Source organism: Clarias gariepinus, chromosome 24 (genome assembly GCF_024256425.1).
Source record: "Clarias gariepinus isolate MV-2021 ecotype Netherlands chromosome 24, CGAR_prim_01v2, whole genome shotgun sequence".
In the NCBI taxonomy this organism is placed as follows: domain Eukaryota; kingdom Metazoa; phylum Chordata; class Actinopteri; order Siluriformes; family Clariidae; genus Clarias; species Clarias gariepinus.
Genome location: NC_071123.1, coordinates 19,458,513 through 19,486,158, shown reverse-complemented (window position 1 = coordinate 19,486,158; position 27,646 = coordinate 19,458,513). Strand labels below are relative to the sequence as shown.

General features: G+C 37.5%; 1 protein-coding gene across 3 annotated transcripts; it reads right to left on the bottom strand.

The window, feature by feature from the left end:
- Positions 1–8,437: 8,437 nt before the first annotated feature.
- LOC128512036 (golgin subfamily A member 6-like protein 22) lies at positions 8,438–27,094 on the bottom strand. Of its 3 annotated transcripts, XM_053485153.1 has the most exons (7): positions 24,930–27,094; positions 23,654–23,672; positions 22,632–22,663; positions 20,532–20,592; positions 14,048–14,755; positions 13,759–13,824; positions 8,439–11,615 (listed from the first exon to the last, which is right to left on the bottom strand). In XM_053485153.1, exons 4-7 carry the CDS (start codon positions 20,560–20,562, stop codon positions 10,351–10,353), a joined length of 2,070 nt encoding a protein of 689 aa, XP_053341128.1. In that variant the 5' UTR covers positions 20,563–20,592; positions 22,632–22,663; positions 23,654–23,672; positions 24,930–27,094; the 3' UTR covers positions 8,439–10,350. The 3 variants fall into 3 exon arrangements, 2 of the variants coding, with proteins under 2 accessions (XP_053341129.1, XP_053341128.1); XM_053485154.1 differs by lacking the exons at positions 20,532–20,592; positions 22,632–22,663; positions 23,654–23,672; positions 24,930–27,094 and adding an exon at positions 18,165–18,293 and having other exon boundaries at positions 8,438–11,615; XR_008356230.1 differs by lacking the exons at positions 8,439–11,615; positions 13,759–13,824; positions 14,048–14,755; positions 24,930–27,094 and adding an exon at positions 18,102–18,334 and having other exon boundaries at positions 23,654–23,673.
- Positions 27,095–27,646: the final 552 nt, after the last annotated feature.

Sequence of the window (27,646 nt, the reverse complement as noted above, 5' to 3'; positions counted from 1 at the left end):
ATTTATAAAAGGGGAAAAAACATTTTTTATTATGGAAGTTACTGTTACTTTTACACTTTACTTTTTTCTGTTCTGTAATAATTGTTAGAATGTAATGATCAACCAGGGCTTACAGTATGATAATGTACGTGATGATACATGTCGCACCAAGAATATGGAATAATATCACTTAATATTAACTGGTTACAAAATCCCATCAAGAGAGGTAAACTCATAGTGAAGATGAAAAGAGAGAACCAGCATATAATTTTTTGGCAGGAAACCCATCTGGTTCAATCTGAACATGAAAACTTAAAAAGGTTAGGATTTAGAAATACATTTTACTTGTTATATAATAAGGGACATGCTAGAGGAGTTGCAATATTAATATCAAATAACGGGCGTTTCAGGCTACCGACCAAATTGCTGATAAAGAAGGACGTTACATCCTGGTGAAAGGGATCCTTGATTCCAGAAAAGTAACATTGTTTAACATTTACAGACCACCAGGACAGGATAAAATACTAATTAGGAAAATATTTGACCTAATAAATTTAGAAGTTTCGGGCACTCTTATTTGTGGGGGTGACTGGAACGTACAGTTGCACCCTACCCTTGACTCCTCAAATCCAACAAAGAAGATAAATTCTGAATCACTGTCTGTTAGGAGGATGCTAAAGGCTGCAGGCCTGTTTGATATATGGAGGGAACTCCACCCAGCTAGTAAACAGTTCACTTTTTTCTCCCATCCTCACAAGGTCTACTATAGGGTTGATTATTATTTCATGTCTCACTCAGCGAGGCACAGAATTATAGACTGTGAAGTAGAAGTTAAAGATGTTTCTAATCATGCAGGACTGTATTTAAGACTCCATCTTGATGTTCAACCCAAAAACACTATTTGGAAATTAAATACTAGTTTTCCGAATGATTAAAAAGGAAATTAAGGACTACATTAAGTTTATTAAAAATTAGGATATGTCACCATGTGTTATATGGGACGCTGCCAAAGCAGTGCTGAGAGGAAAGTTCTAAATGTGGGCGTTAAGAAAAAAAAAAAATAACAGATGTTAATTAATGTATTAACAAATAAATTAAAGATACTGAAACAGAAACATATTGAATTAAATAACCCTGAATTACAAGATGAAATTAAAAATAATAAAACAACAAGTAAATAAGATGCTTACAAACTTAAATATGTTAAATAGAACTATTATGAGAGTGTTCCCAGAGCTAAAAGAATGTTAGCTTGGAGACTTCGTGAAAACAACAAACAGAAAGGTAAATTTTTAAAATCAGGGATCCTGAAACCAATGTAATGTGTTATAAACCGGAAGAAATATCACAATCTTTTGAAAATTATTATAAGAAACTATACTGTCTGCCAGATGCAGCGGATTTCACAATTATAAAAAGTTTTTTGGAATCTCTAGATTTACCATCAATAGGAGTGAAACAAAACAAATTGGTAACACAAGAAGTTACAGAAGCATAAATTGATAGTGCAATAGCAAACTTAAAAACAAAGTACCGGGCGGGGATGGATACCCAGCAGAGTGGTATAGAACTTTTAAGGAATTACTGAAACCCATGCTCCTAAAATGTTTTAACCATATTTTTAGAGGAGGGAAACCCCAGTGTCCTGGAAACAAGCTATTATTTCTGCAATACCAAAGGCTGGAAAAAATAGGACAGAATGCAGCTCATACAGACCTATTTCAATTTTAAATATAGGTTACAGAATATATGCATCAATAATAATAAATTCAGGAACTATATTTTCTAATCTTTTTCTGACACTTACCAAACAGGATTTGTTAAAAATAGGCAGACACACAATAATGTAAGACGTGCCTTATTTTTACTTGAGAACATGAGAAAAAATAATTACAAATCTTTGGCAATTAGTCTTGATGCTGAAAAAGCTTTCGATACAGTGCGATGTGAGTATTTGTACTTGGTACTGGAACGCTTCAGCTTTAATAAAAGAAGTTATAGGAAATCTTAAACCACTATATAATTCCCCAACAGACCAGATTAAAATAAATGGTAACATCAAAAGCTCAATTACACTGGAGCGGGGATGTCGTCAGGAATGTCTCTTAAGTCCCACACTTTTTGCTCAGGCTATCAAAGAACATATGGAAATCCTAGGCATCCCAATGGGAAGGACAGAACATAAAATATGTCTGTATGTGGATGACGTTCTTGTAACTATTTCCGACCCAGATTCTAGTTTACCTAAACTTGTCTTGAACAATTTGGTTGGTATTTGGGATATAAACTAAATTTACACAAAACTTAATGCCTTTATTTTAATTATTTACCACATGAAAACGTGTAATAAATATAATTTTAAGTGGAAAGCAAAAAATAATAAATACCTTGGGATTATTATACCAAAGAATTTGACTAAAATGTATACAGATAATTTTGGCCCTATGACAAAGGAGATAGGAGCAGACCTGGGGTGCGTTTCCCAAAAGCATCGTTAGCCAACTATGGCTAGTTCCGTCGTTACCAACATAGTTCAACAATTCGGTGTTTCTCGAAACCATGGTTCAAACGAACATTCGCAAACAGCGTCGCAAACTTACGTGGTCGGTTCCCTGCCGCGGCTGGATGTGTTCTATTCACAGTTCACGACCCTACGCACTATTAGTTTCAAAAAAAATTCCCAACCACTTTGAGCGATTTGGAAAACTTAATGTTTTGGTGCTCAGCTATTAGGTTAATCATTTTTCGGTTATTTTGATTACAAATTCACTTTGAAACGATATAACAGCGATACCATCGCAATTACTCTTCCTTCGAAGTGCCCTACTATTATTTATGCCGGTTGGAACACAGCCTTGGTTTCGTTTGTGCGAAGAAAAGGTGAGTTTTTGCATCTTTGTTGTGCTCTCAGAAGTAGAAGTAGAATATGGACTATTCATAGGTTGAAAAAAAAAAAAAAAAAATATATATATATATATATATATATATATATATATATATATTCTCATCAGAAGTGTCATCTTCCTCATTCACAGAAGCACCAGAAAGACCCCCTCTTCCTCATTAAAAAGCGGGACATTTTCCTTGACTGCAATGTTGTGGAGAATTGCAGTAACTACAATTACATGGCAGCTTTTGGAGGGGTTCAGTTTCAGGCCACCACTGAACTTGCTTGTTTGTCCCTCCACTTGTTTCTGACTTCCTCTGGGCTTCTCTCATACCCATTTCCAGAAGCATAAATTTTTTGTGCGATTTCATTCCATGTTTTTTTTTTTTTTTTTTTTCAGAATTTGTAACTGTGTTTTTTAATTTGGAGAAAAGCAAAATTTTATTGTTTCCCACCTCCTCCAAAAGAACTGCAAGCTCTTTTGTAGTAAATTGTGGTTTCCGTGTCATTTTTTCACGTCAACTCTCATTAAAACATGGCTTTATGTAAAGGGACTTATATAGGAAATGATCTTGAGCAAAATAGGTAACAGGTGTTCACAACACAATCCCAGCATTTTCAAAACCCATAATTTCTTTTTATTTGAATTGTACTTATGCATCAATACCAAATAAAAATAAGTTCAAATGAAATATAACTAACAGTTATAGACTTTGTTATTCGAAAAGAGCACATTTAAACTGTGTGTGCCTATATATGTTTTATTATACAAATAATGAATGTTGCGTTCGTGACATTATTACACCACTTCTACGTAACGTCACTGCGAAAGCGCATTAAATGCGAGCCAAAGAGAAAGAAAAAACACTTTACAGTAGGGGGCGATATGTGCCTATGGCACTACTCTGCCATAGTATCGAAGAAGAAGAAGAACGACAGATTAAACCAACATGGTTTTAACGATGGAAGTGCGACACAGGTACTATGGTGTTGGGAAACAGTCGTGACTAGTTAGTTATTTTCTTCAACGTTGCATCGTACAACAGTGGTTAAGCAAAGAGCTACATCATTGTACGGGAAACGCACCCCTGTGGATAGTTTGACACACCTACCTTTAAGTTTGTATAACCGAATAGAAATTATAAGGATGAATGTTCTACCACGACTGCTGTTTCTTTTCCAATCCCTACCTTTATAAATATATATATATTGTAGCGTTTTTACGCCGGAAAGAATGCTGGAGAGACGAGTGAGCTTATTTGCTGCCCAATGCAATGGCTTGGAGTACTTTATTAGGCACACAGCAGGTATGGCATCTTATACCAGGAGCAGCACCTTCACTCAGGAACCTACATCCAATTCAGCTTCAGCCTGAACCAGAGCACATTTCACACGTCACACCCTACACACACACACAACAGGGCCGAAGCCACTAACCCAAACACCTTTCCCCATCATGGTGAACACACCGACATCCCCGCAAGGCATGCTGGTCGTCAGCCGCCGCCCCGCCCACTCCACACTATATATATATATATATATATATATATATATATATAAACAATTTAATGATTGGAATTAAATGATAGAGATTTATATGGAAAAATCTAAAACTCAGAGTGATACTTAAAATACTACAATTAACAAAAGAAAGGGGAGGACTGTCTCTTCCATGTTTGGAGGACTATTATAAAGCAGCACAACTAAAACATCTATTCAGCTGGTGTATTGATGATTATGATGCAAAATGGAAAGAAATAAAATTTAATCAATTGGACTTACCTCTTCCTTGTTTATTAGGGGATAAAAGTACTTTGACTATGCACTCCAACAAAGTAAGCACCTGGACATTGGTTTCTCTTAATATTTGGTTTAAAGAGTGCAAAACTCTAAAGTTGGAGAGACATGCACAGCTGTTAAAATGGGTGGCATATGATAGAGACTTTAAACCCTCTCAGATGGATGCACGGTTTAAGCAATAGATTTAGAATGGTAATACTTCATACTGTACAATCTCAACTAAGACAGGTTTAGATAGCTTTCAGAATCGCATTAATAACTATAACTTAGGGAAACAGGATTTCTGTAGATATTTACAGCTTAGAACTCACTTTAATAAAAACATAAAAAATAAGGAGTATAAGTGTCTCTACCTTATATGCTAAAGAAATATGGGAGAAGGAGGTGAATATATCTCTGTCAGAACATGATTGGACAAATATTTGTAAAACACAACATACTACCTCCAGTTCTGGTAAATGGAGAGAATTATCATGGAAAAATATGATTAGATTCTTTATTACTCCAAAAAGGATATACTCACAAAATGGTAACTTAGATTCTGCACGTTGCTGGAGACGATGTAACAACTCTATGGCTGATTATTATTATGTATTCTGGAATTGCCCAGCAATCCAATCTTATTAATTGTGATCACTGAAATTAAATCAATACTGGGTTTTAAGATTGATCATAGCTTTGGTACTATAAATTTAGGAAACATACAAACTGATTTTAATGCACAAGACAAATACCTTCTCAAAGTACTATTGGTAGCTAGTAAAAAAGCAATAACCAAGAAATGGTTGGAAGAGATTTCACCAACAAAGGATGAGTGGATAGCAATTATAGATATGTTTGAAATAGAGAAACTCACTTTTTCCTTAAGACTAAATATGGATAAATTTTATAAAAATTGGTCAAAATGGTTTATATATAAGGAAACAAATATATAATTTGCTAGAAAAAACGTTTTACAATGAGTCCGAACCCCCCTCCGCTTATTTATATGTGTACAGTATGTATGCATATGTGTGTGTATGTATATATACAACAATATATAAAACTATGAATGAACACATGTGGAGTTATGTACTTAACAAAAAAGGTCTCCACAGTCACCGGACCTGAACCCAATCGAGATGGTTTGGGGTGAGCTGGACCGCAGAGTGAAGGCAAAGGGGCCAACAAGTGCTAAGCACCTCTGGGAACTTCTTCAAGACGGTTGGAAAACATTTCAGGTGACTACCTCTTGAAGCTCATCGAGAGAATGCCAAGAGTGTGCAAAGCAGTAATCAGAGCAAAGGGTGCTAGCTTTTAAAATATCAGGGGCTAGATCAAGTTCATCTGGGGCTTTTTATTTAAGTTTGACATCAGTACATTGAGGAGGTTACTGTATATCTACCTTTATAATAAAAAATATATACCTTTATAATAAATATATACACTGGTGTCAAGTTTGACATGTCAAAGTTTGACATCAGTACATTGAGGAGGTTACTGTATATCTACCTTTATAATAAAAAAAAATCTATCTTTATAATAAATATATACACTGGTGTCAAAAGTATTGAGATAAAATTAAAAATCAATGTTTTCATGACATTCTTGAATGTTTAAGGAATTTTTGCTTAGTTGTTGTGCACCTATCAGTATTTAATATGAATATTCTTCAAAACCTGCTGGATCTAAAGTGAAAAAGACGTTTGCAGTACGCTGGTGTCAGTCACTCAGTCCATGGCTGCTTGATCACTTCCTGAAGATCATCTACATAAATTTGCCACATAAGTTCACAGTTCATTGGAGAATTCCTGAGCTTAAGCTTTTTTTGTGCTGATGAGGACAATCAGGCTTCAAAAAGTAAAAGTCATGCCACATATCTGTTTCATCAATTAACTAAAGCAGCTGATTGTAATTAGCACAATTAACTCTTCATCCAGATCGACTTGAATTAATTAGTGACATCATCCGTTTTGTGCTCAGGGAGAACCATGTATACTGTCCTAATACTTTCGGCCACCACTGTGTCTCTCTGTCTCTGTTATGTGTGAGAGAGAGTGAGAGAGACAGAGAGATCTACTGTTACTGCCGTTTTGTTCCTGCAGCACTTAATTCCTCCCCGTCCTCACTTAGGCGGTGTGTGTCAGTAATATTACACTCTGTAACTCTATGACTCTGATGATTTGCTATAAAACACGTCCACCTCATGGTGAATATATTCATGACTGAGCTTTAAAATATCCAGGGAGTGATCAGACCCAACACCACCACTGTCACTGATATTATTTTACCTAATCTGGTATTTTTAACTCTAGTTCCTGAATATTTGCATTAACAACGCATGTAACATAACCTACAAAAAAGACAAGACAAATCACATCTCTGATAAAGTGTTATAACACGAGTTCCCTACCTTATGTTATATAAGTGACGTGTAGCAACTCTAGCACTGGATTTATCACATCAACAAAACATCAGACTGAGTCTCATGTTACCTAGATTAACTTTAACAAAAAGAATTATCACAAAATAATGAAATGTCTGTTCAGTCTTCTAGATAGATCTCATTTGGCGCCAGTATTAAAGACGTCCGCTTTCCTGGGTCACGTGACTGATGCTTGGTTACCTGATTGGCTAAAAGCCTGATGAATTCCGTTCGGACTCGACTGATTTTCCTCGGTGTCCTGGACGTTCAGTACTGAGTTTTAGTGCTTGAATTTACAAGCTTGAAAGATTCAGTTTTTAGATCTAAATTGAGCTTTATGAAATAGGGCGCATGTGATTTTTCTATCTGAATTTAAGAGTATTAAATTAAATATATATTGAAATTGTGAAATTTCACAGCTTGAAATGGACTATTGAGAGTTTAATGTGAAAGTCAGTTCAGAATTATTGCTTTTCAATGGCACATATTTCAGCTTAATAAATTCAGTAGTATTTAAAATTTAAACCTAGTGATTCAGCAGTAATTTAATATCAAAATGTGTTTATAAAGGCTGTTATAATTCAAATTATTCTGATGCCAATTTGCCTCCATACCCCCCTGTGACCCTGTACACAGGATAAGCCGTATAGAGGATAAATGAATTAATGTTACCCTAATGTTGTTCATTATAACATTTACTTTCTAAAGTTTGGATGTCCACATCAGTACAAAAAGAGCTAAAACTCAGGAATTCTCAAGTGAAATGTAAACTTACAGTATGTGGTACATTTGTGTAGATCATCTTCAGGAAGTGATCAAGCAGACATTGTGCTAGACCGACCAACCTGTGGCTATGGTTATGATCACACTGAGCAGAGAAACATTTGAGTCACAACAAGTACGAAAATAAAGAGTGATAAACTCACTAAAGTCTGGTCCAGATGTTCATTTTGGGTGGGACACTGCTTTCGGTGGGACATCGCTTCAGGAGGGACACTCCTTCAGATTGTCATACATGGGTGACTGCTTCAGGTGGGAGAGTAATATGCCAACCTAAAATATTCTGTTTAACTGTGAGAGAATGTGCTGAGCTCCACCACATGGCACAGTAGAATATTCCTCCTTCTCTTCTCCTGACGACCAGATTCACATCTCCACCCTCCACATTATGAGACGTCATGAGTTGTTTATGCAGTAAATAGCTGAGTGAAGTGTGCAACACATTACTAAGCTTTTCAAATGTAATTATTATGGACATGCAGTAATCCTTTTTATTTATTTGAGTTTATTTATCAAGTTATAAATAAAATTAATTACAGCCTCGATTTTAGACAAACTTTTTTTGTTTTTTTGTGCGCACGCATGTGGGTGTTTGTGTGTGCGCGTGTGTGCTTGTCTATATCATTGCTAATTCAATCAAAAATAAATGCAACATGCATGCCACCTAGACTGACTATATTTTGATATTTGTGGGCAGTAATTTGGGAAGAAAATTTATTTTTTTTATTTTTTAAAATCACTGGAAAATACTTTCATTTCTTCCTTATCTTTGTCTTTCGGCTGTTCCTTTTCAGGGGTCGCCACAGCGAATCATCTGCCTCCATCTAACCCTATCCTCTGCATCCTCTTCTCTCACACCAACTAACTTTATGTCCTTTCTCACTGCATCCATAAATCTCCTCTTTGGTCTTCCTCTAGACCTCCTGCCTAGAAGTTCCAACCTCAGCATGCTTCTACCGATATATTTACCATCTCTCCTCTGAACATCTCCAAACCACCTCAATCTGGCCTCTCTGACTTTATCTCCAAAACATCTAACATGGGTTGTCCCTCTGATAAATTGGTCTCACCACTGTCCTGTACACCTTTCCTTTCATTCTCGCTGATACTCTCTTATTGCACAACACACCTGAAACTTTTCTCCACCCATTCCAACCTGCCTGTACCCGCCTCTTCACCTCCTTTCCACACTCTCCATTTCTTTGGACCGTTGACCCTAAGTACTTAAAGTCCTGCAACTTCTTTACCTCTGCTCCCTGTATCCTCACCGTTCCTCTTGGGTTCTTCTCATTTACACACATGTATTCCTTTGCCTTCCAGAGCATACCTCCACCTCTCCAAATATTTTTCCACCTGTTCCCTGCTCTCATTACAAAGCACAATGTCATCTGCAAACATCATAGTTCATGGAGACTCCTGTCTAACCTCATTTGTCATCCTGTCCATCACCAGAGCAAACAAAAAGGGGCCTAAAGCCAATCCTTGATGCAGACCCACCTTCACCTTGAACTCTTCTGTCACACCTACAGCACATCTCACCACTGTATTACAGCTTTCATACATGTCCTTACATGTTCCATACATGGAAAATACTTTCATTTATTAGACATTATTTATTTAAACTGCAATCTGGAGCTTCAATAAGAGAGAGAGGATGAGCTGTACAGGAATAAGAGTGTTTCAGTGACCACGCCTACTGCATAGATCTGTTCTGCTGTTACTCATCCACTGATGTACAGAAATAAAGATCCAATCTGACTTCTATAATGAGAAAGAAATATAAGCAGCAGTTTGTTATTTCCCTCTACTGGTAGAGAAATGTATTACAATTATACTTTAGATAGCCAGACAATTAAAAAAAAAAATTATAATAATACATTAAACTGTATTATAACATGTGTAATTAATATAATCAATGTTACTGTTCCCACTTCGAACACAACCTACTGTAGTAATGACATGATTTATTCCCCTCATACTACAGGAAGTTCATAAATATTCGTTAAAGAATTATAAATATTTTCTATTTATTTGTACATATAAAATTGATGTGGAACTCCAGAGAAACAAATTATTTTTGTTACATAACCAATAAACCGTCTATAAATATAAATAACATCTTGACATGAAAGTTTAGGAAAAAATATTTTACTGTGTTCTTTCACAAAAGTTAAAGTTCTATATTATTATTATTATTATTATTAGTAGTAGTAGTATACAGTTTTATTGTGCTGTAAGGTTTGTCTTTATCACAGTTTTTCACCACTGCTGCTACCGTATCTGTAACTGTTCTGTGGGTTTGGTAGAATCCTGTGTCGTCCTCCTGATGAACATCCTAGCAGCACTTACACTCTGACATTTTACCAGAAATAATAGAATAAACTGTCATTGTTATGAAATATAGGACCACTGATCTCAAGTCACAATAAAAAGAATTGTGCTATTGTGTTTGCAAACAGCAGAATCAACTCCAAAGTCATACATGCAGCGATAATTCAGCTTAAACTGGCTGCTGGTTCTGATACGTTAAACTCATCACTGTTTCCTGATAAACTTCTTCCCTCAGTCTGAGAACTTCTGTGAGATCTGAAAGTTTCTGTTTAAGAGTCTCCAGCTCTCTGTTCTTCTCCTCCATCTGTCTGCTAAACTCTTCCTGCATCTTTGTTTTTAAGGCCAAAATGTTTCTGTGAAGTTCAGGTAGGATGATCTTCATGAGGTTTCTCTCTGTCTCCATCCTGACCTCTCCTTTATACACCTTCCTGATCTCCTCTATCTCCTGTTGGTGCCTCTCTTCCATCTCTCTTCTCTCCCTCTCTCTCTTTTCTTTTAGTTTCTTTACCTTTTCTTCCATGTCTGTCATTCGCTCTACCTCTCGTTCCAACTCCCTCTCAAGTTCTCTCTTTTTCTCTTCATCTCTCTCGTCTTTCATCTTTCTCTCCAGTTCAGTTGCTCGGTCATTCAGTTGTCTGATGTCTCCTTCATGCTTCTGGATCACTCCCTCTATCTTTCTCAGAGAGTCCTGCACTTCCTTATCTAGTTTTTCTTTCACTTCCATCTCCTCTCTCATTCTTTTCTCTTCTTTTTCCTTTAGGATCTTAGTCTCCATTGCTCTAATCTGAGATTCTGTCTCCAGGTAGATCTCACTGCTGTAGAATTTCTCTCTGCTATCTTCCACCATCTTCTCTATCTTCTTCAGCAGCTCTGAGACCTGAGAACCATCTCCACTCTCCTTAATGTTGAGACAGGAAAACCTGTCCCCACATTTCTCTACAAGTCTCTGGACCTCCTGGTCTCCTAGCTGGATAAACTTCTCAATGTTCTTCTTCTGAAGTTCATCAGTAACACAAAATATGATCATGGTGTTTCTCCAACATCTCTCTCCAAAAATCTTCTCCATTTTCTCCAGCATCCCTCTCTCCTCTCCTGTAGGCTGCTTTACAGGTATGACCAGAAGGAAGACATGGGGTCCTGGTGCAGACAGTTGGACACAGAGTCCTACGTCATGTCTCAGCTTCTCCAGAGAAAGTCCAGGAGAGAACCAGTCAGGCGTGTCCACCACAGTCACCTTCCTCCCAGCCACCTGCCCCTGTGTGCTCTCACTCTGATGGGTGGATGTAGATGTAGCAGCCTGGTTCCCCTCGTCTCTTCTCAGGATGGTGTTTCCTGCTGCACTTTTCCCAGACCCCGTCCTCCCTAGCAGCACCAGCCTCAGTTCTGCTACTGAAACCGACACTGGAGAATGTGGAGTAGACAATTCTCCACCTACTGAAAATAAAGAATAAATAATTTAATACAGAATCACTTACTTACTCCATTGTGGTGATTATGTTGCTTTCTGGAATATGTTGGCAGACTGATGGTCTATCCTTTAGGTAACTTATATTAAGTTTATTTTAATCATAGTTGGATCTTTCTATATGCTTACTAACTGCGTTACATAAGACCCCTCAAAATGATCAAGTCCCTCCTCAAGTTTATTTCCAAAGTACTTGTTCGATCTGGAAAATACAATGCTCTAAAATATTAATTAGGCCTACTATTAACAAATTAGTTCTATAGTGACAGTGTCATGATTTTTGCAAAGCCCCCACTTTTTCCCACTTTAAAAATATTACATTATTTTTCATGCTCTCATAATTTGTATTTACACTCACTGAGCTGCGCTTGCTCTTGCCATTACATTGTGGCTTTACAAATAAAATTTAATACTGCGTAGGTTGTCAGATAATGCAGAACCCCCCCCCCCACTCAGATATTTTTATTACACACTGTATTATTATTGTAATAATTATAATAATTATTATTATTATTATTATTATTATTATTATTATTGTTGTTGTTGTTGTTGTAACCATTATTTAAAGTAATAAGGTCAGTATCGCAACATTTTAATAAATTCATCTTGAAACTTTTATTTGACGATTTGATTGAATTATTGAACTATTGATTGTCCTTTTATTTACCTTTGTCACTTCAATGTTATTTATTTATTCATTTATTTTGTATTTTAGCTTTAAAGTATAAAATTTGTACAAAAATGTTTTTGTACAATGCACGTGAGCTACTTCTGTGATTTGTTCACATCTACAAATGTTCCTAGAACCGCTGTCTGTTCATATCTGTGTATCGTAACTCAAATGTTTACAAGTTGTGGGCTTACTGTACATTAATGATGTTTTAAAAGTAAATTAAAAAAGTCATAATTGTGAGCTCAGTAGAGTCCTGCTCCCCCTCATGCAAAAAAGGGACTGTTAGGGGACATATTTTTAAGAGAATGAAGTGTAAAGTCCCTCCCACTAGTAATCTTACTCCTTTTACAGCTACAATTCCATTTTAAACATAAGGGGCAAATCCTACTCTGTTACTCTGTTCAGGATCCCTGGATATTTGCAGATATTTCTTCTTATCTATTGGATGTTTTTTTATTTGTGAATGTTTAATGTCAGCTTTACAATATTGATCTTTTTACTGTAATCTATTTATAAATGTAAGTACAATGAAACCCCGGATTGCGAATAACAAGGTTTGCGAGGGTACCGCAAAAAAAAAAAAAGTTTTTGCTTTCACACGCATACTGTACTACGTATAACACTATGACTACGTGTGTGTGCATAATCGTAACTCGAATGTTCGTAAGTCGGGGACTTTCTGTACATAAATTATGTTTTAGAAGTCAATTAAAAAAGTCATAATTATGAGCTCAGTAATGCCCTGCTCCCCCTCATGTAAAAATGACTGTAAGTGGACATATTTTAAGAGAATGAAGCATAATTATCCTCTGAGACCCGAAAAAGAAAAAAGGAACTCCATGAGAGTGAATTGCAGGAACAGCAGTCTAGTAAACCAGTAGTTTCCAGTTTAATGTCAGCAGTAACAGTTAAGTTTCAGTGCACGTCTCTCTCACATGCTATCCTAGCTGGGTAGTTCATAAACCTCACAAAACAGTTAGGAGTCTCCAGGAAGGTTAGGTCTGGCTTTGTTTTAACAGTAATATATGTGTTTAGGTGGAAATAAAACAATTGTTCATGTATATTCCTAACTGATGAATAATTATTTTACCCACTTTGTCCTAATTTGGACAATATTTTTAAGAGAATGAAGTGTAAAGTCCCTCCCACTAGTGATCTTTCTCCTTTAACAGCTACAATCCCATTTCATACAAACAAAAAGGGCAAATCCTATTCTGTTACTCTGGAATACTCTCTAATTTCTTTCTTATCTATTTGATGTTTTTTTATTTGTGAATGATAATATTTTATGTCAGTTTTACACAATATTGATATTTTTACTGTAATCTAATTATAAATGTAAATGTCTACATCTACCTGTTGTGTCTCTTTATAGTCGTCTCTTTTACCCCTAAACTAGTGTTGAGTTACACACTGAACAACTAACACTAATCACTTACATGTAGGAAGACGTCGCTCCATACTTCTCCTGATTGGTGCTGCTGAGTCCTGAGTCTCTCCACTCACTAGGAAACATCAGAACCAGTCAGAATGAGAAAGACATTCTTCTATAATTAATCACTTTCACTGTTTAAATTACACTTCCTTACAGTAGCTGAAGAGTTGCATCATTAAGTATCATTACAGTATATTTCATGTCCTTACATATGATTTATTAGGTGTAGATTAATATTTCAAGTACTTTTTTCAAGAAAAGCTTTTAAGTGCTTATTGTAACAAATTACTCACTATATGGAGGTGACAGGTCCTTGCTCTTTCTTCTCCTGATGGGGGCTGATGGTTCTGGATCTGTCTGTTCCTGCAGCTGCTTTGTTTTCTCCTCTAGAAGTCTGTCTTTCTCCTGAAGCTGTTTGTCTCTCTCCATTAGCGGTGTCTCTTTCTTAATTAGAAGTCTCTCTGTCTCTTCAAGCTGTTTGTTTTTTTCTGCTAACTCAGTTTTCTGTTGCTCCAGTACGATCATCATCTCCTGTAGTTGTCTCTTCTTGTCCTGCAGCTCCTGTCCCAGTGTCTCTAGTTTGTGTTTACTGGTTTCCAGCTCTTTATCTGTGTTCTTCAGCTGTGTTTCTTTCTCACTCAGCAGTTTGTTCATATTCTCCAGTTGTGAGATTTTCTCTTTAACTTGTTCAGTAGTATGTTGAAGTTTATTATTAGTTTCCATTAACACTGCGTCTCTCTCAGAAAGAGTCTTCTCATTAGTCTCTAAACATTCTTTTAGAAACTTCAGCTCTTCATTTTTCTCATTTAATTCTTTCTCTTTCTCCACAAGTCTGTTGTCCTTTTCCTCCACTTGTATTTGTGTCTCCTGTATCTGTGCGTCTTTCTCCTTGATGATTTTCTCTCTGTTTCTCAGTTCTGTATCTTTATTCTCTAGTTGTCTTTTATAATCCTCCAGCTGTTGGTCTTTATGTTCCAGTGATTTTAATGCTCCCTTCGGTTCTTTAAAATATTAAGCAGGAGAGTGAATTGAATGATTAATGTGATCATAATCAGTCATCAGTTACAGAAGTACAGCTTGTTATGACTAATGTAAGGGACCAGCACTAGAGGTCACTGTTTTGTTTGTTGTAGTTTTGTTGCAGACTTAGTTTCCCAGAAGGCACCTCTGTCAAGTGACGCGGGTGCTCATCTGAACCGAGGTAGTTTATGTTTACTGTCACCATGTGGGCATTTTGTTTTGTTTTGTTTGTAGTTTCATTTGTATTTGAATTTAAGTTTTGTTCTGTGTTTTTACTAAGTCTATAGTTTTGTTATAGATTTGTTGTGTTTCAGTGTGTGTTCTGTGGGTGTTAATGTCTAAGTAAGTATTGTTAATTGTGTTCCCCAGTTGATATATCCCTGTGTGTTTAGCTTTTGGTAAGTGTAGCTAATTATATGTTCGGCTAAGTGTGAATTTGACTAAGTGCGTGTTTGGCTAAGTGCCAAGCCTAGCTGATTACCCAGTCCCGTCTCTCTGGTCTCTATGTGTCTCTGATCCTGTTTTAGCCCATTTAGTGCATTTTTGTATGTAACGTCTTGAAGCCTGTGTTTCATCATAGAGCCTATGTCCTGTATGTAACGTCTTGGAGCCTGTGTTTCATCAAGAGTCTTGTTTGTACCGCCATACTGCGGGTGTCTTGTACTATGCCTTTTGTTATAGTTGTTTTTTTGTTTTTTTTCCAGGGGGCTCTGGGGTTGTCTCTTCATCGTGCTTGTTTTATGTTATTGTCTTGTTGAAAACATGCCCTCTGGGCCTATGCCTGCCCGTTTGTGCCCATGGCAATAACAGTCTGTACCACTCCTTCATTTACATTTAGGCATTTTGGCAGACGCTACTCAGACGGTACTTCACACTCTTACTTATTATAATATCAGCACATTTTATATACCTGAATGTAGGTCAGTTTAAAGCCGGCTAAATATTTAAAGGTTTTAATTTTAATGTCTGTATAATAAATGAAATTTAAGGTCCACAATAAAGTAAAAGCATAACAAAAAAGAAATAAATTAAACTGTAATGTGTTTTGCCACCATCAGCTGTAACGATTAAAATAAATATTCCATTTCCAACTAGTGAGACACCTGGGCTTGGAAATAACATTTACATTTGGGTTAAGGGCCTGGCTCAAGGGCCCAACAGTGGCAACTTGGTGGTTGCGGGGTTTGAACCTGGGATTTTCTGACCCGTAATTCAAAGCCTTAACCACTGAGCTACCTCCGGCCCAGGATCAAGCTCCAAATAAGGAGAACAAGCCTAGGTGGGACGGGTGAGAGGCTGACATGCAAAGTAGCACTGCATTTTTTGTGTTTTTGATTTTCTGACAGTCACAGTGGAAACTGATTGATATAAACAAGTGGTTGTGATTGTCTATTTTGACATGGATGGACTCTGACTGTCAGGTTGTATTCAGAATGAATCAAGGTCAACTTGTTTGAACTAAAGCTTCAGCCTGCTGTCTGCTGATTCATCCATCAGTTCATCTTCCAACACAGTGGACAGAATCATGTCTTCTGAAGCAGAATCCACAGATAAAGGGTCCAAAAACAAAACAATTATCCGTCATCTGTCCATTAAGAAAGTAAAACTGCAAACTCTTCTGACAACAGAGTCTTATTCTGGGTTATACTGGATATGTTGACATGAGGTGAGGCTGCTAAACTTTCACTTAGGAGTGAAAACATAACAGATCGTCCCTCCTTGACTCTTCTGTTGCAAAGAATAACTTCTCTTAGTTCTCTAAGGTGATCAAAAGGTAAGCACACGTCCTCTTGAAAGCCAGTATATTCCAGTGTTATAAGAACTGCAGATGATCTACCTCTAGTCTTTCAAACCGAGCTACACAACACATTGAGTTCAGTGCATTTTTATAGATGTAGTTCACCATTTCCAAAGACACATTCATGACTTAATGCAGTTCTGGTGACATCTGCTTTATGGCTAGACTTTCCCTATGTACAGTAAGAAACAGTGTGTCCACTTGGTATCAGGGGTTCCATCTTGCATCTGTTTTACAACACCAAGATGTTTTCCGGTCATCAACTTAGCATTGTCTGTGCAAACACCATTAAAGTATTCATTAGCACTGAACTCATAACATTATCTGTAAGCCACTGTTCTTGTGTAAAGCTCTTTGCAAAAAACAAATCTTGCTCATGGTGTCAGTAGACAGTGGTATGGACTGAATTGTGTTTGCAGTGGGTTCCCCATTAACTCCTTGCACAAATCTTACCCGTTATACAAAACAAGCTCCATCTATATGAGCAGAAACCAAATAACTATATTTCAACAACGCTTCTGATTGCACTGTTAATACAGTGATGACCTTCTGTTGTGCAAGAAACACAACCCTTTTCATTAGAAAATATTTTTTGGCTTCCTAACACATCTTGGGTGCTTTGTGTTTAAGTGTCTCTCAGCTTTGAAGTTTTTTTTAGCTTTATTTGACATGATTTCAGAACATTCAACACACTGCCTGCCACTATAAATACACAATTATTGTATTTAACGTTACTGAATACATTACAGCACATGTCTTGGAGCATTCACTAGCACAGGTTTATCTCCCACATCATATGTTTATTTCAAAAAGTTCTTCATTTTGTAACCGTGTCCAAACATTAGCTAGCTAGACTTAAAGTCAGCGCTCCCGAAATTTCACCAGCATGTAAAATGTGCTACTAGGGGAGCAAACACACTGGACAAGGTCTACTCAAACATCAAGCTAGGCTACAGGGCAAGACCACTACCACACCTGGGCCAGTCTGACCACATGTCTTTACTTTTAATCCCTGCATATGCTCCCCTCAGGAAAACTGCTTTTATAATAACAAAGACTGTAACAACATGGCCTGCTGGAGCCTCTCAGCAGCTGCAGGACTGTTTTGACAGGACGAATTGGGATGTCTTTGAAGATTCAGACCTGGAGGTGTTCACAGACAGTCTTTTCTGTTACATTAAGAACTGCATAGACACTGTCACAGTGGACAAACGCATATGGATTTATCCCAATCAAAAGCCCTGGATGAACAAGGATGTCCGGCAGCTTCTGAAGGAGAGGAACAACGCCTTCAAGTCTGGCGACACGGCTATCTACAGCACAGCCCGAGCCGACCTAAAGAGAGGCATCAGAGAGGCTAAATTGATGTACAGGAGGAAAATCGAGGACCACCTGGACAGTCACAAAAGCATGCAGGTGTGGCAGGGAGTTCAGCATCTTACCAACCACAAGACCAACTTTGGTGTTGCTGATGGTAATGCTCTGCTGACAGAGAAACTGAACTTGTTCTTTGCCAGTTTTAAGTTGGATTAACCAGGTGCACCGGGCGCTAACGAAGTATGGGCAGTAGAAGAGTGGGAGGTGAGGCGTACCCTGCGGTCCTTTAACACCAGGAAGGCTGCAGGACCGGATGGCATCTCTGGAAGGGTGCTGAAGGACTGTGCTGACCAGCTGGCTGGAGTCCTCACCAGGATTTTCAATCAGTCCTTGTCCCAGGCCACTGTTCCACTCTGCCTAAAATCCTCAATTGTAGTCCCTCTGCCTAAAAAAATTACCATTATCAGTTTTAGTGATTACCAGCCAGTTGCTCTCACCCCTGTGGTAATGAAGTGCTTCAAAAAGCTGGTACAGAGTCACATCATTTCATTCCTCCCACCAAATTTTGACACACACCAGTTTGCATACAGGGCGAACAGATCCACAGAGGACGCCATATTTACAGCTCTCCAGGCAGCACTATCCTATTTGGAGCCCCCGGGAAGCTACATGCGGCTACTTTTTGTGGATTATAGCTCTGCGTTTAATACCATCCTCCCCCACAAACTGATGGACAAACTAGTGGACCTGGGGCTTTCATATTCCATCTGCCTATGGATTAGGAGCTTTCTGTGTGATCGCAGTCAGAGGGTGCGAGTGGGCCCATATACATCACCAACCTTCAGCCTCAGCACTGGGTCACCACAGGATTGTGTTTTGAGCCCCCTTCTCTACACCCTGTACACCTACAACTGTACACCTGTTGAGCATAGTAACACCCTTGTCAAATTCGCAGATGACACAACAATAGTAGGGCTTATCTTTGGGGGGTATAAGTCTGCCTACAGGTATGAGGTGGAACGGCTAACAGCCTGGTGTGGAGAAAATAATCTGCTCCTTAACACCTCTAAGACCAAGGAGGTCATCATAGATTTTAGGAGAAAAAAAGTGGACATCTCACCACTGTTTATCAGCGGGGAGGTGGAGAGGGTTCCGTACTTCCGCTTTTTGGGAGTACATGTTGAGAAGGATGTGAGCTGGGGGGTAAACACATTCGAGATGCTGAAAAAGGCCCAGCAGAGACTGTATTTCCTGAGAATGCTCAGGAAGAACAACATCTTCCAGAAACTGCTGGTGTCTTTTTATCGATGCTCCATTGAGAGCATACTGACATACTGCATATGTGTGTGGTACAGCAGCTGCACTGTGGCCCAGAGAACGGCACTGCAGAGGGTCATTACAACTGCCCAGAAGATTGTCGGCTGCCCCCTCAGCAATCTGGAAAACTTACACGATTCCCGCTGCCTTAAACTTGCCAATAAAATTACAAAGGACAACTCACACCCAAGACATCAACTGTTTGATCTACTGCCATCGGTATAGAACATTAAAAACTAGAACCAATAGATATAAAAACAGTTTTTATCCCAGTGCAATAAGAGTACTGAATGCTGCTATAAAAAAAGATTCAAACAATGTGCAATAAGATGAAATTATTTATGCCATTTTTCTGCGATTAATGCAATTTATGCAAAAAAAAAAAAAAGATTGTGGATCGTGCAATAACAGAATGTACGCTTTGTGGGAGTGTGTGTATGTGTGTGTGTGTGCGCGCGTGATTATGTTTCAAGATTGCATTGAGGGATGGCACTTTAAATTCTGTTGTACTTGTTGCAATGACAATAAAGACTATTCTACTCTATTCTATTCTATCCTAGCTAGTGGCAAAACATTTGTCTCTATCTGATGATGTGTCCATCGGCACTGATATTCTAATGTAACAGTACAACAGCCACGCCCCACTGGGTGAGAACGCCAGCTTTAGAGCAGGATGTCAAACTTAAATCACACCCAGTACATGTAAGCATTATTTAACATTATTTAACAGCCCATGAACTACAACTATTTATTTTTAAATATATTTTTCTGGTAATTAACATCTATTAAACTAGGCATTGAAAGTAGGATCGAGTCTTAAAAAGGAAGAACAAATTTAAAAATATCTAACATTAGGAGATTCATGGAGAACTCACACAGGACTGTCTCTGTTAGGAACTGACATGTACTTAGTCTCCTGTCTCTCTCTCATCTTTTCTTTTTCCCAGCAGACTGTATTTATTGCTTTGTACACTGGGTGATGTGTTTCAGATGTGTTTCAGGATTTGGCATCAATAACTGAATCCCATTTTAGGTGTGTTTGATTACAAACACTTAGACTGTGTGACTTAGATTAATTCATAGTTACAAATATTAAAAGTTAAGTGTACATAGTGAATATCACTAAGTTTTTACTCCTCCATGAACACTTTCTGTGTGCTTTCTCTATAATATTTAAAAAATGTTTATAATAGAGAATATAATAATAGAGAGTGTGGGAAAAAAGTTGTGAGTTTCAGATGCTTACTGGAGATCTCACTATTGAACACTTTACTGTACAACACATGATCAGGTGTGTTTACTTTTGTAGCTCCTTCCACACTCACCAGTCTGTAGAGCCGAGTTCTTCATTTTCATTCTCTCATCTTCTGTCCATTTTCTGGGAATCTGTGGAAGAGAATAAATCAGTGTGAAGGTTTTATACCTGACTCCATACTGTATGTACATAAAGTGTTAAATAAACATAAAGTGTTTCTCTGTTTACATCACTGTGTGTGTGTGTGTGTGTGTGTGTGTGTGTGTGTGCGTGCGTGCGTGCGTGCGTGCGTCTGTCTGTCTGAGAGGTAATATTGCTAACCTAACCTTCTGTACACTTACCTAATTAATATATTGATGCATGAAAGTCAACATTTATATTTTTTCTAAAGACACTGATTGTGTTTTATTGTGATTATGACACTAAGTGTTTTATTTTTAACATTTGTTAGCTCACTTATACTTTCATAACTGTAGGAAATATTTATTTTTTAGTGTGTTTCATGATATTATGTGTGCATGAGAATGGAGTGTTTTCTTTTTTTGACCTCGATTCGCTGCGCTATCTGCAAACTCATTCCTTAGTTTAATCTATGTTTAGGGTCGTAAAACTGCTGAAGACTCATAGTTATGCTGTTATAGTTAGTCCTGCCGGAGTCTCTGCTTGCACTCTGCACTAAATACACATTCACATTATACACTGTGTGACTGCGACCATGCCTAACTGTTATATCTCCTCTTCTGCTCTCTCTCCTGCTCTTTCTCTTCCCTCTCTCCCCCTCTCTCAAGGTTTCTTCCTATCTGACCATTTTGATTTATAGACATTCAGATTCCATACAAACTTAAATAATTTACTTGATTGTGTAAAGCTGCTTTTCCGACAATGACAATTGGTAAAAGCGCTATACAAATAAAATTGAATTCAATTGAATAATTGCAGAACTGTTCCCAAACTTCTGTTCTTCCCAACGTTATCTTTTATAAACATACCAGACCAGCTGTAACCACTCCTGCACCGCTCCTTTTTGGTACTTTTTTGTGTCTGTGCATATATACTGTATATATACTCCTGTCTTTCACAATAAACTTTGAACATCTTACTGAGCACTAACTGCGTTTCATTGAGGGGTTCCCCGGATCCAGGCGGGACACGGAGAATACAGGCTGAGCACTAAGTAGACAAAAGGGGGTCTACCAAAATTCAAGAAATCCTTACAATGACCATCAGTCAGCCATGATTAAAACACACAACACAATTCAGACACTGAGAGTTTGTCATGGATTTGTTCTCTGAAGTGACATTAAATTTGCCCTACAGATTTTAATAAAATGGTTTTAAGTAAATTAATGTTGTTCCTGGTGTTGGGTCTCTACACAGATCCTCATGTTAAATTAAATATGTGTTAAACCTTTTTATGTCTCTATAAATAAAATTTCAGACAAAGTTTGCAGATGAACTTCAACTTGAATATGTGTGAAGGTAATAATTTATTTAGCTTGTTTTTTTATTGCTTTATGATTTATTTTGTTTATGTTTAAACAAATTGTTTACAATCATAGCAATAATTATGACGTCAGTAATCACAGTAAATTGTTTACTGTCATGTTTTCCCTGTGTGTTCCTGTTGTGTGTGTTCTGTAGGACTTTCATGTTCATGTTTGTTCCAGACTTCAGTTCCCAGTATGCATTGCACCTCACATGTCAGTCACATGATGTTAATTGTGATCACCTGCACCTTGTTTAGTTTAATTAGTTTGTCTATTTAAAGTCGTGTTTCAAAGTCTTCTGTTTAGAATCCTAATGTATTTTGTTTTGTTTGCTTGTATTAGCTTTAGCATTAGCACAATCATTAGCATTAGCCTTTAGTTTGTCGCCGAGCCACAGTCATAGTTCACATGTGTTTAATGTATAAAGGAAAAACTATTTTATTTAACATATTAATCTGTACTTGCATCCTGCCTGTTAAATGTCATTAACAAACAGCTCAATGTCCATGTTTCTATTCAATGTGTCAGTCGTGTGATAGTTTTTCTGACCATCACTGTGAGCTGTAACCATAGTAACCCATCACTGGGTAATAGACTTATTATAACAATTTAAGTTTTTTTTTTAAGCTGCTAGTATCAGTAAGAGATTTATGAACATTAATAGTTTAGTACAGTTTACTCACCTGATAGACACAAATGTCTTTTACTTGATCATCTGACAAAAAGACAAAGAAAGCTTGATTAGATTGCTAAAATTTTTGTAAATGTCTCTGTATTATATGGAATAGTATTAGATATAAACATTCTGTGGCTGTTCTCAGTAAATACGTTTTGTCCTGCATTAGTTTGTCTCTCTTCTGTTTCTCTGCTGATTTTGGAAAAGAAATGGCTTTAGCTTTATCATATTAACTCTGTAAGAAACAAATTTACTGAATCACTCACTCACATTCTGTTATAATCTCTTTCACCCACTATTATCTAGCGTGGACTCTCTAACTCACTTCTCTCACTAAAGTTATATACAGTACACTACCTGGACAAAAAAGAAAAAACTGTAAACTTCATGAAAAAAATATGATCTGAAAAAAATCATAAATTAACGTGATCAGATATCAAACACTTGGAGAAGTTAAATCATTTTTAAAAAAAATCCTCACATAAATGACAGCAGAAATCACAGAGCTCACAGGATTGGTACTAAACAGCTGTGTGACTATCAGAAAACCACTTGTTAATGAGGGTAATCAGAACAAAAATAATCTAATTAAATGTACTGAATGACCAGGTTATTACATCAATACATCATTATTCTTCCCAGATGTCCTGGACATACGCTGGGCTCTGTGAGCATGAAGAAGCATTTATACACAGGAATTATCCACCACATTACACACCATAAACAAATCTTGTGATCAAATAAAATATTAGTGTGTGTGACTTTTTGGGAGGCCGGGCAGTGAACGTGTGTGTGTGTGTGTGTGTGTGTGTGTAGAACACTAATGATAAACTAGACAACAGCATGATGAATGTTCTGCCAGCGATCACAGTCTGTTGTGTTCACTACACTATGCTCATGATGCTCATATATCTATGTGCTATTGCACTCTGAACACACAGCACAGTCCAATCTATTTCATCTGCACAATAAATTCATTATTCATGCAGCATCAACACATCACTATTAGAGAAAAGACTTTATACTCACTCCTTCTGAACTCTTCCTCCTTTCAAAGTAAATAATAGAGAGTAAAGATTTAATGCATGATTACAAATGTGAATTGTTTCATGTGAAAATGTGAAAGTAACTGTTACTCTGGTTAAAACACAGCTGATCTGTGTCTTAATAAAAAAAGGAAAAAAAAACTAGACAACAATCAGATATCACACACAGTAAATCTGTATAATGTAGCATTGTGCTAATATACCGCTAGTTCCCCTTAAGGAACAGAAATATCTTGTGATTTATTGGAAAATACTATTTTCTGATATCTGCATGTATTTACCAATATACAGTATGTCAGTATATGTGCATTTCCCCCTGTGTATTTTAAATCTATAGTTAAATATTCTGTAATATATCTATGTGTTATTGTAGTACATAAAGAAAAATACAGAATATCAGATTCCCACTTCCTTAAATTAAAAACACAGACATTTATCAATGTATAAAACTGAACAGATAACAGAATGATGTGCTTTGCTACTGCCTCGTCTATATATTGGTTAGGACAGCATATGATATGTCGCAGTAGACTTGGGAAGATGTGTGATCTCGTTCTGTTTTTCTCTCTTTCACTCCTAAATCCCTCTCTCCTATTATAGAAGTTTTATAAATGAAGTGAAGGACTTCTGTTCTCAGTTCAGTCAGGTTGTCTTTATGCTGTGTGCATTAACATGACTTACTACTGTTAGCTTAAAGAGACTAAACGCTAGGCCGAGTCAACTCTTCAATGCTTTTTCACAATATGGTGTGATTGTTATGCAGAGCGAGTGATGGCAATTATTCTGTCTACAAGCACTGAACACTGTTAAAGCTCTGATTTATGTTTATTGTGAAGTGTCAGGAAATGTCATGTCACTATGTGTTTCAGTAAGAACACAATTATGAGTCACAGCTTATGAAAATAATCCAAAATACTGATATGTTATATTTTATTCTTATATGATTCTGTATGAGGTTCTGATGGAGTCTGGCAGTGGTGTGTGTTATATGTTACATGTTTGTTGTGTCTTTTACTTGACATGGTAAACGTCTCTGTCTACATCATTGCAGTGCAGTGGGGTTACACACAGGTGCATTGTGGGAAAGAAGCTGACTGATGGAAGTGGAATCTCAATTACTGATCAGAGTCCTTCACATAAACATCATCTGAAAAATGTTTTTATGTTTCTATTTGATTCCTGAATTAAATCTAATACATGTGATACGTTTATATAATATCAGTGTTTATCATTAGTGTGAAGTCGAGTTATTTACTTACCAATACTGAAGATATCGTGTGAAACAACAGAGAGAAATGTAATGTTAGATAAAATATAATGAGATAAACTTATGATTTACAGACAGAATATCTGATAAACAATCATCACTTCATTAAAATATCAACAAATGCTGAATAGTAAATCATTTATATTTAAACAATTGAATACTCAGTGCAGTATTTATCCGCTGATCTGTGATCAGCGGATGAATAAAACACTTCATATGGAATGAAAATGCTGGATCACCACATTTATTCACATTTCTATCTGTATCAGGGAAAATGTAGGGAAGTTACAGCATTAATAATAAATATGTAATATGTTCAGTTCTAATCATTTTGTGTTACTTTTCACACTTGTTTAATGTTTTTATTGTCAGGAGAAGGTTATCTGTTATTTTAATCACAGTAATGTAAGTATAAGTAACTAATGTACTGTAATAAACTGAACTGGAAATATAATCACAGTCAGCATTTACACTCCACTCTATGATTTATGGAAAGGTAATTGTTTCTTTCCGTAATTTAATTTGGATCTAAGACCTGCAGTCAGTTACACATCTGATGGAGAAGTGTGATGATCTTCTTCTCCACTCATTCTGTCTGTGCAGTTTGTTTAAAAACTAGTGACTGACTAAACTTACCAAGCTGCTTCTAGTCATATCTATGGTCATACAGTCAATACATTAATGTGGAATTTAGCTAGTGTTAGCTGTCCTGCTTTATGACATCACTTTGTTCAGTCATGTTAGTGTGTTAGTTATAATATTAGTACAGTGAGCTCGCTTACACAACAGAATGATACCAGAAAAACTGCAAATCATATAATGAAAACATAAAATGTAATAAAACATAAAATGTTTTATATTAACACAGCTCATGTTAGAGATTTTGTGAGTAGGCATGTGTGATATCGTTTTTTCGCTGATTGTGAGTTTTAATTGTCAGTTGGTGATAATAAGCCATTACCCTGGTTAGCCACTACTTCCCTTGCAGCATCCAGGTCCTTTTTTGTTGAGAAAAAAGATGGTGGACTTCGACCGTGCATAGATTTCCGTACCCTCTATAAAGCCACAGTCAAGTTTCGTTATCCATTACCCCTGGTCCCAGCAGCCTTGGAGTGTCTCAGAAATGCCTGTGTATTCACAAAACGTCTTTGCAGTGCATACAATATTTTCCGTATTCGTGAAGGAGATGAATAGATAACGACCTTCATAACACCTACAGGACATTATGAGTACCTGGTGATACCCCTGCTGTCTTCCAAAACCTCATGAACGAGATACTCCACGACTTCCTCCACCAGTTTGTGATCGTCTACATTGATGACATCCTCATATTCTCCCAATCCAAGGCTGAGCACCATCGACACATCACAAAAATTCTTCAACAACTCAATTTCATTTATTTCTCAAGGCTGAAAAATGTTCATTAATCTTCCGTCCAATTTCTCGGTTACATCATTGAACAAATGGGGTGAAAATGGATGAGGAGAAAGTATCCGCCATTATCAACTGGCCACAACTTACAAGTGGTAAGGAATTACAACGTTTCCTCGGATTTTAACATTTCTATCGCAGATTTATAAAAAAACAACAGTATCACAGCCAGTCCTCTAACCTCCCTGCTCCGAGGAAAACCCAAAGCCCTTAAGTGGACCCCGGAAGCCACCAACGCCTTTAATCTGGTTGACTGGTTTCTCTCAAAGGTCTTCCGTCCGCCATGGAAACAGCTGAAATGCTATTCAACAAAGTGTTCCATTACTTTGGCATCCCAGAGGATATTGTGTCCGACCGAAGTCCCCAATTCATCTCTCGGGTATGGCGAGGCTTCTTCCAACTCCTAGGTGTGACCGTGAGTTTATCATCTGGTTATCATCCTCAAACGAATGGGCACACTGAACGAAAGGTTTGGGAAATCTGATGTTTTCTCAGGACTTTCTGCCATGGCCATCAGGATCCCTGGAACCAGTTCCTTGGGTGGGCAGAATACGCCCAAAATTCCTTTTAACAACTGACCACCGGTCTCACTCTCTTTCAGTGTGTTTTAGGTAATCAACCCCTGTTATTTCCATGGAATGGGGAACCATCTGACCTCCCGGCAGTCAACAGCTGATTCCGAGTGAAAGAGTTTGGGAGGAAGCTCACCACCATCTGCCACGTGCTGTACTCAGACACAAGAGTTACGCCGACCGACGTCAATCCATCGCTCCATCATTCCAACCAGGAGACAAGGTATGGCTCTCGACTCGAGACATGCGTCTGCATCAGCCTTGCAAGAAGCTTAACCCCAGGTTTGTCGGTCCCTTCATGATTCTGGAACAGGTGAACCCAGTCATCTACAAATTACAATTACCATCACATTATCGGATTTATCCCACTTTCCATGTATTACTGTTAAAAAAAAAAAAAAGACCCTGTCTTCTCATCCACAGAGCCAGGCCCAGAAAAAGAAATGCTTCCTCCTCCAATTATAGTAGATGAGAAAACCATCTACCAAGTACGGGACATTCTGAATTTCAGTCGTCGCAGCGGTCGCCTGGAGTACTTGGTGGACTGGGAAGGTTACAGTCAGGAGGAGAGATTATGGTTACCTCGGAATGACATCCGTGACCCCACTCTACTAGAGGAGTTTCATCGCACCCATCCAGACCGCCCAGCACCAGGGGGAAGAGGTAGACCACCACAACAGCAGAGGGGATGACCCTCAGGAGCGGG

Excerpts from the sequence above, each read along its gene's own strand:
- LOC128512036 (XM_053485153.1), bottom strand. The coding sequence starts at position 20,562 with ATGAAAATGAAGAACTCGGCTCTACAGACTG. Across the intron at positions 13,825-14,047 it reads GGACCTGTCACCTCCATATA|TGAGTGGAGAGACTCAGGAC; the intron begins GTGAGTAATTTG and ends GATGTTTCCTAG. Across the intron at positions 11,616-13,758 it reads GGAGCGACGTCTTCCTACAT|TAGGTGGAGAATTGTCTACT; the intron begins GTAAGTGATTAG and ends CTTTATTTTCAG.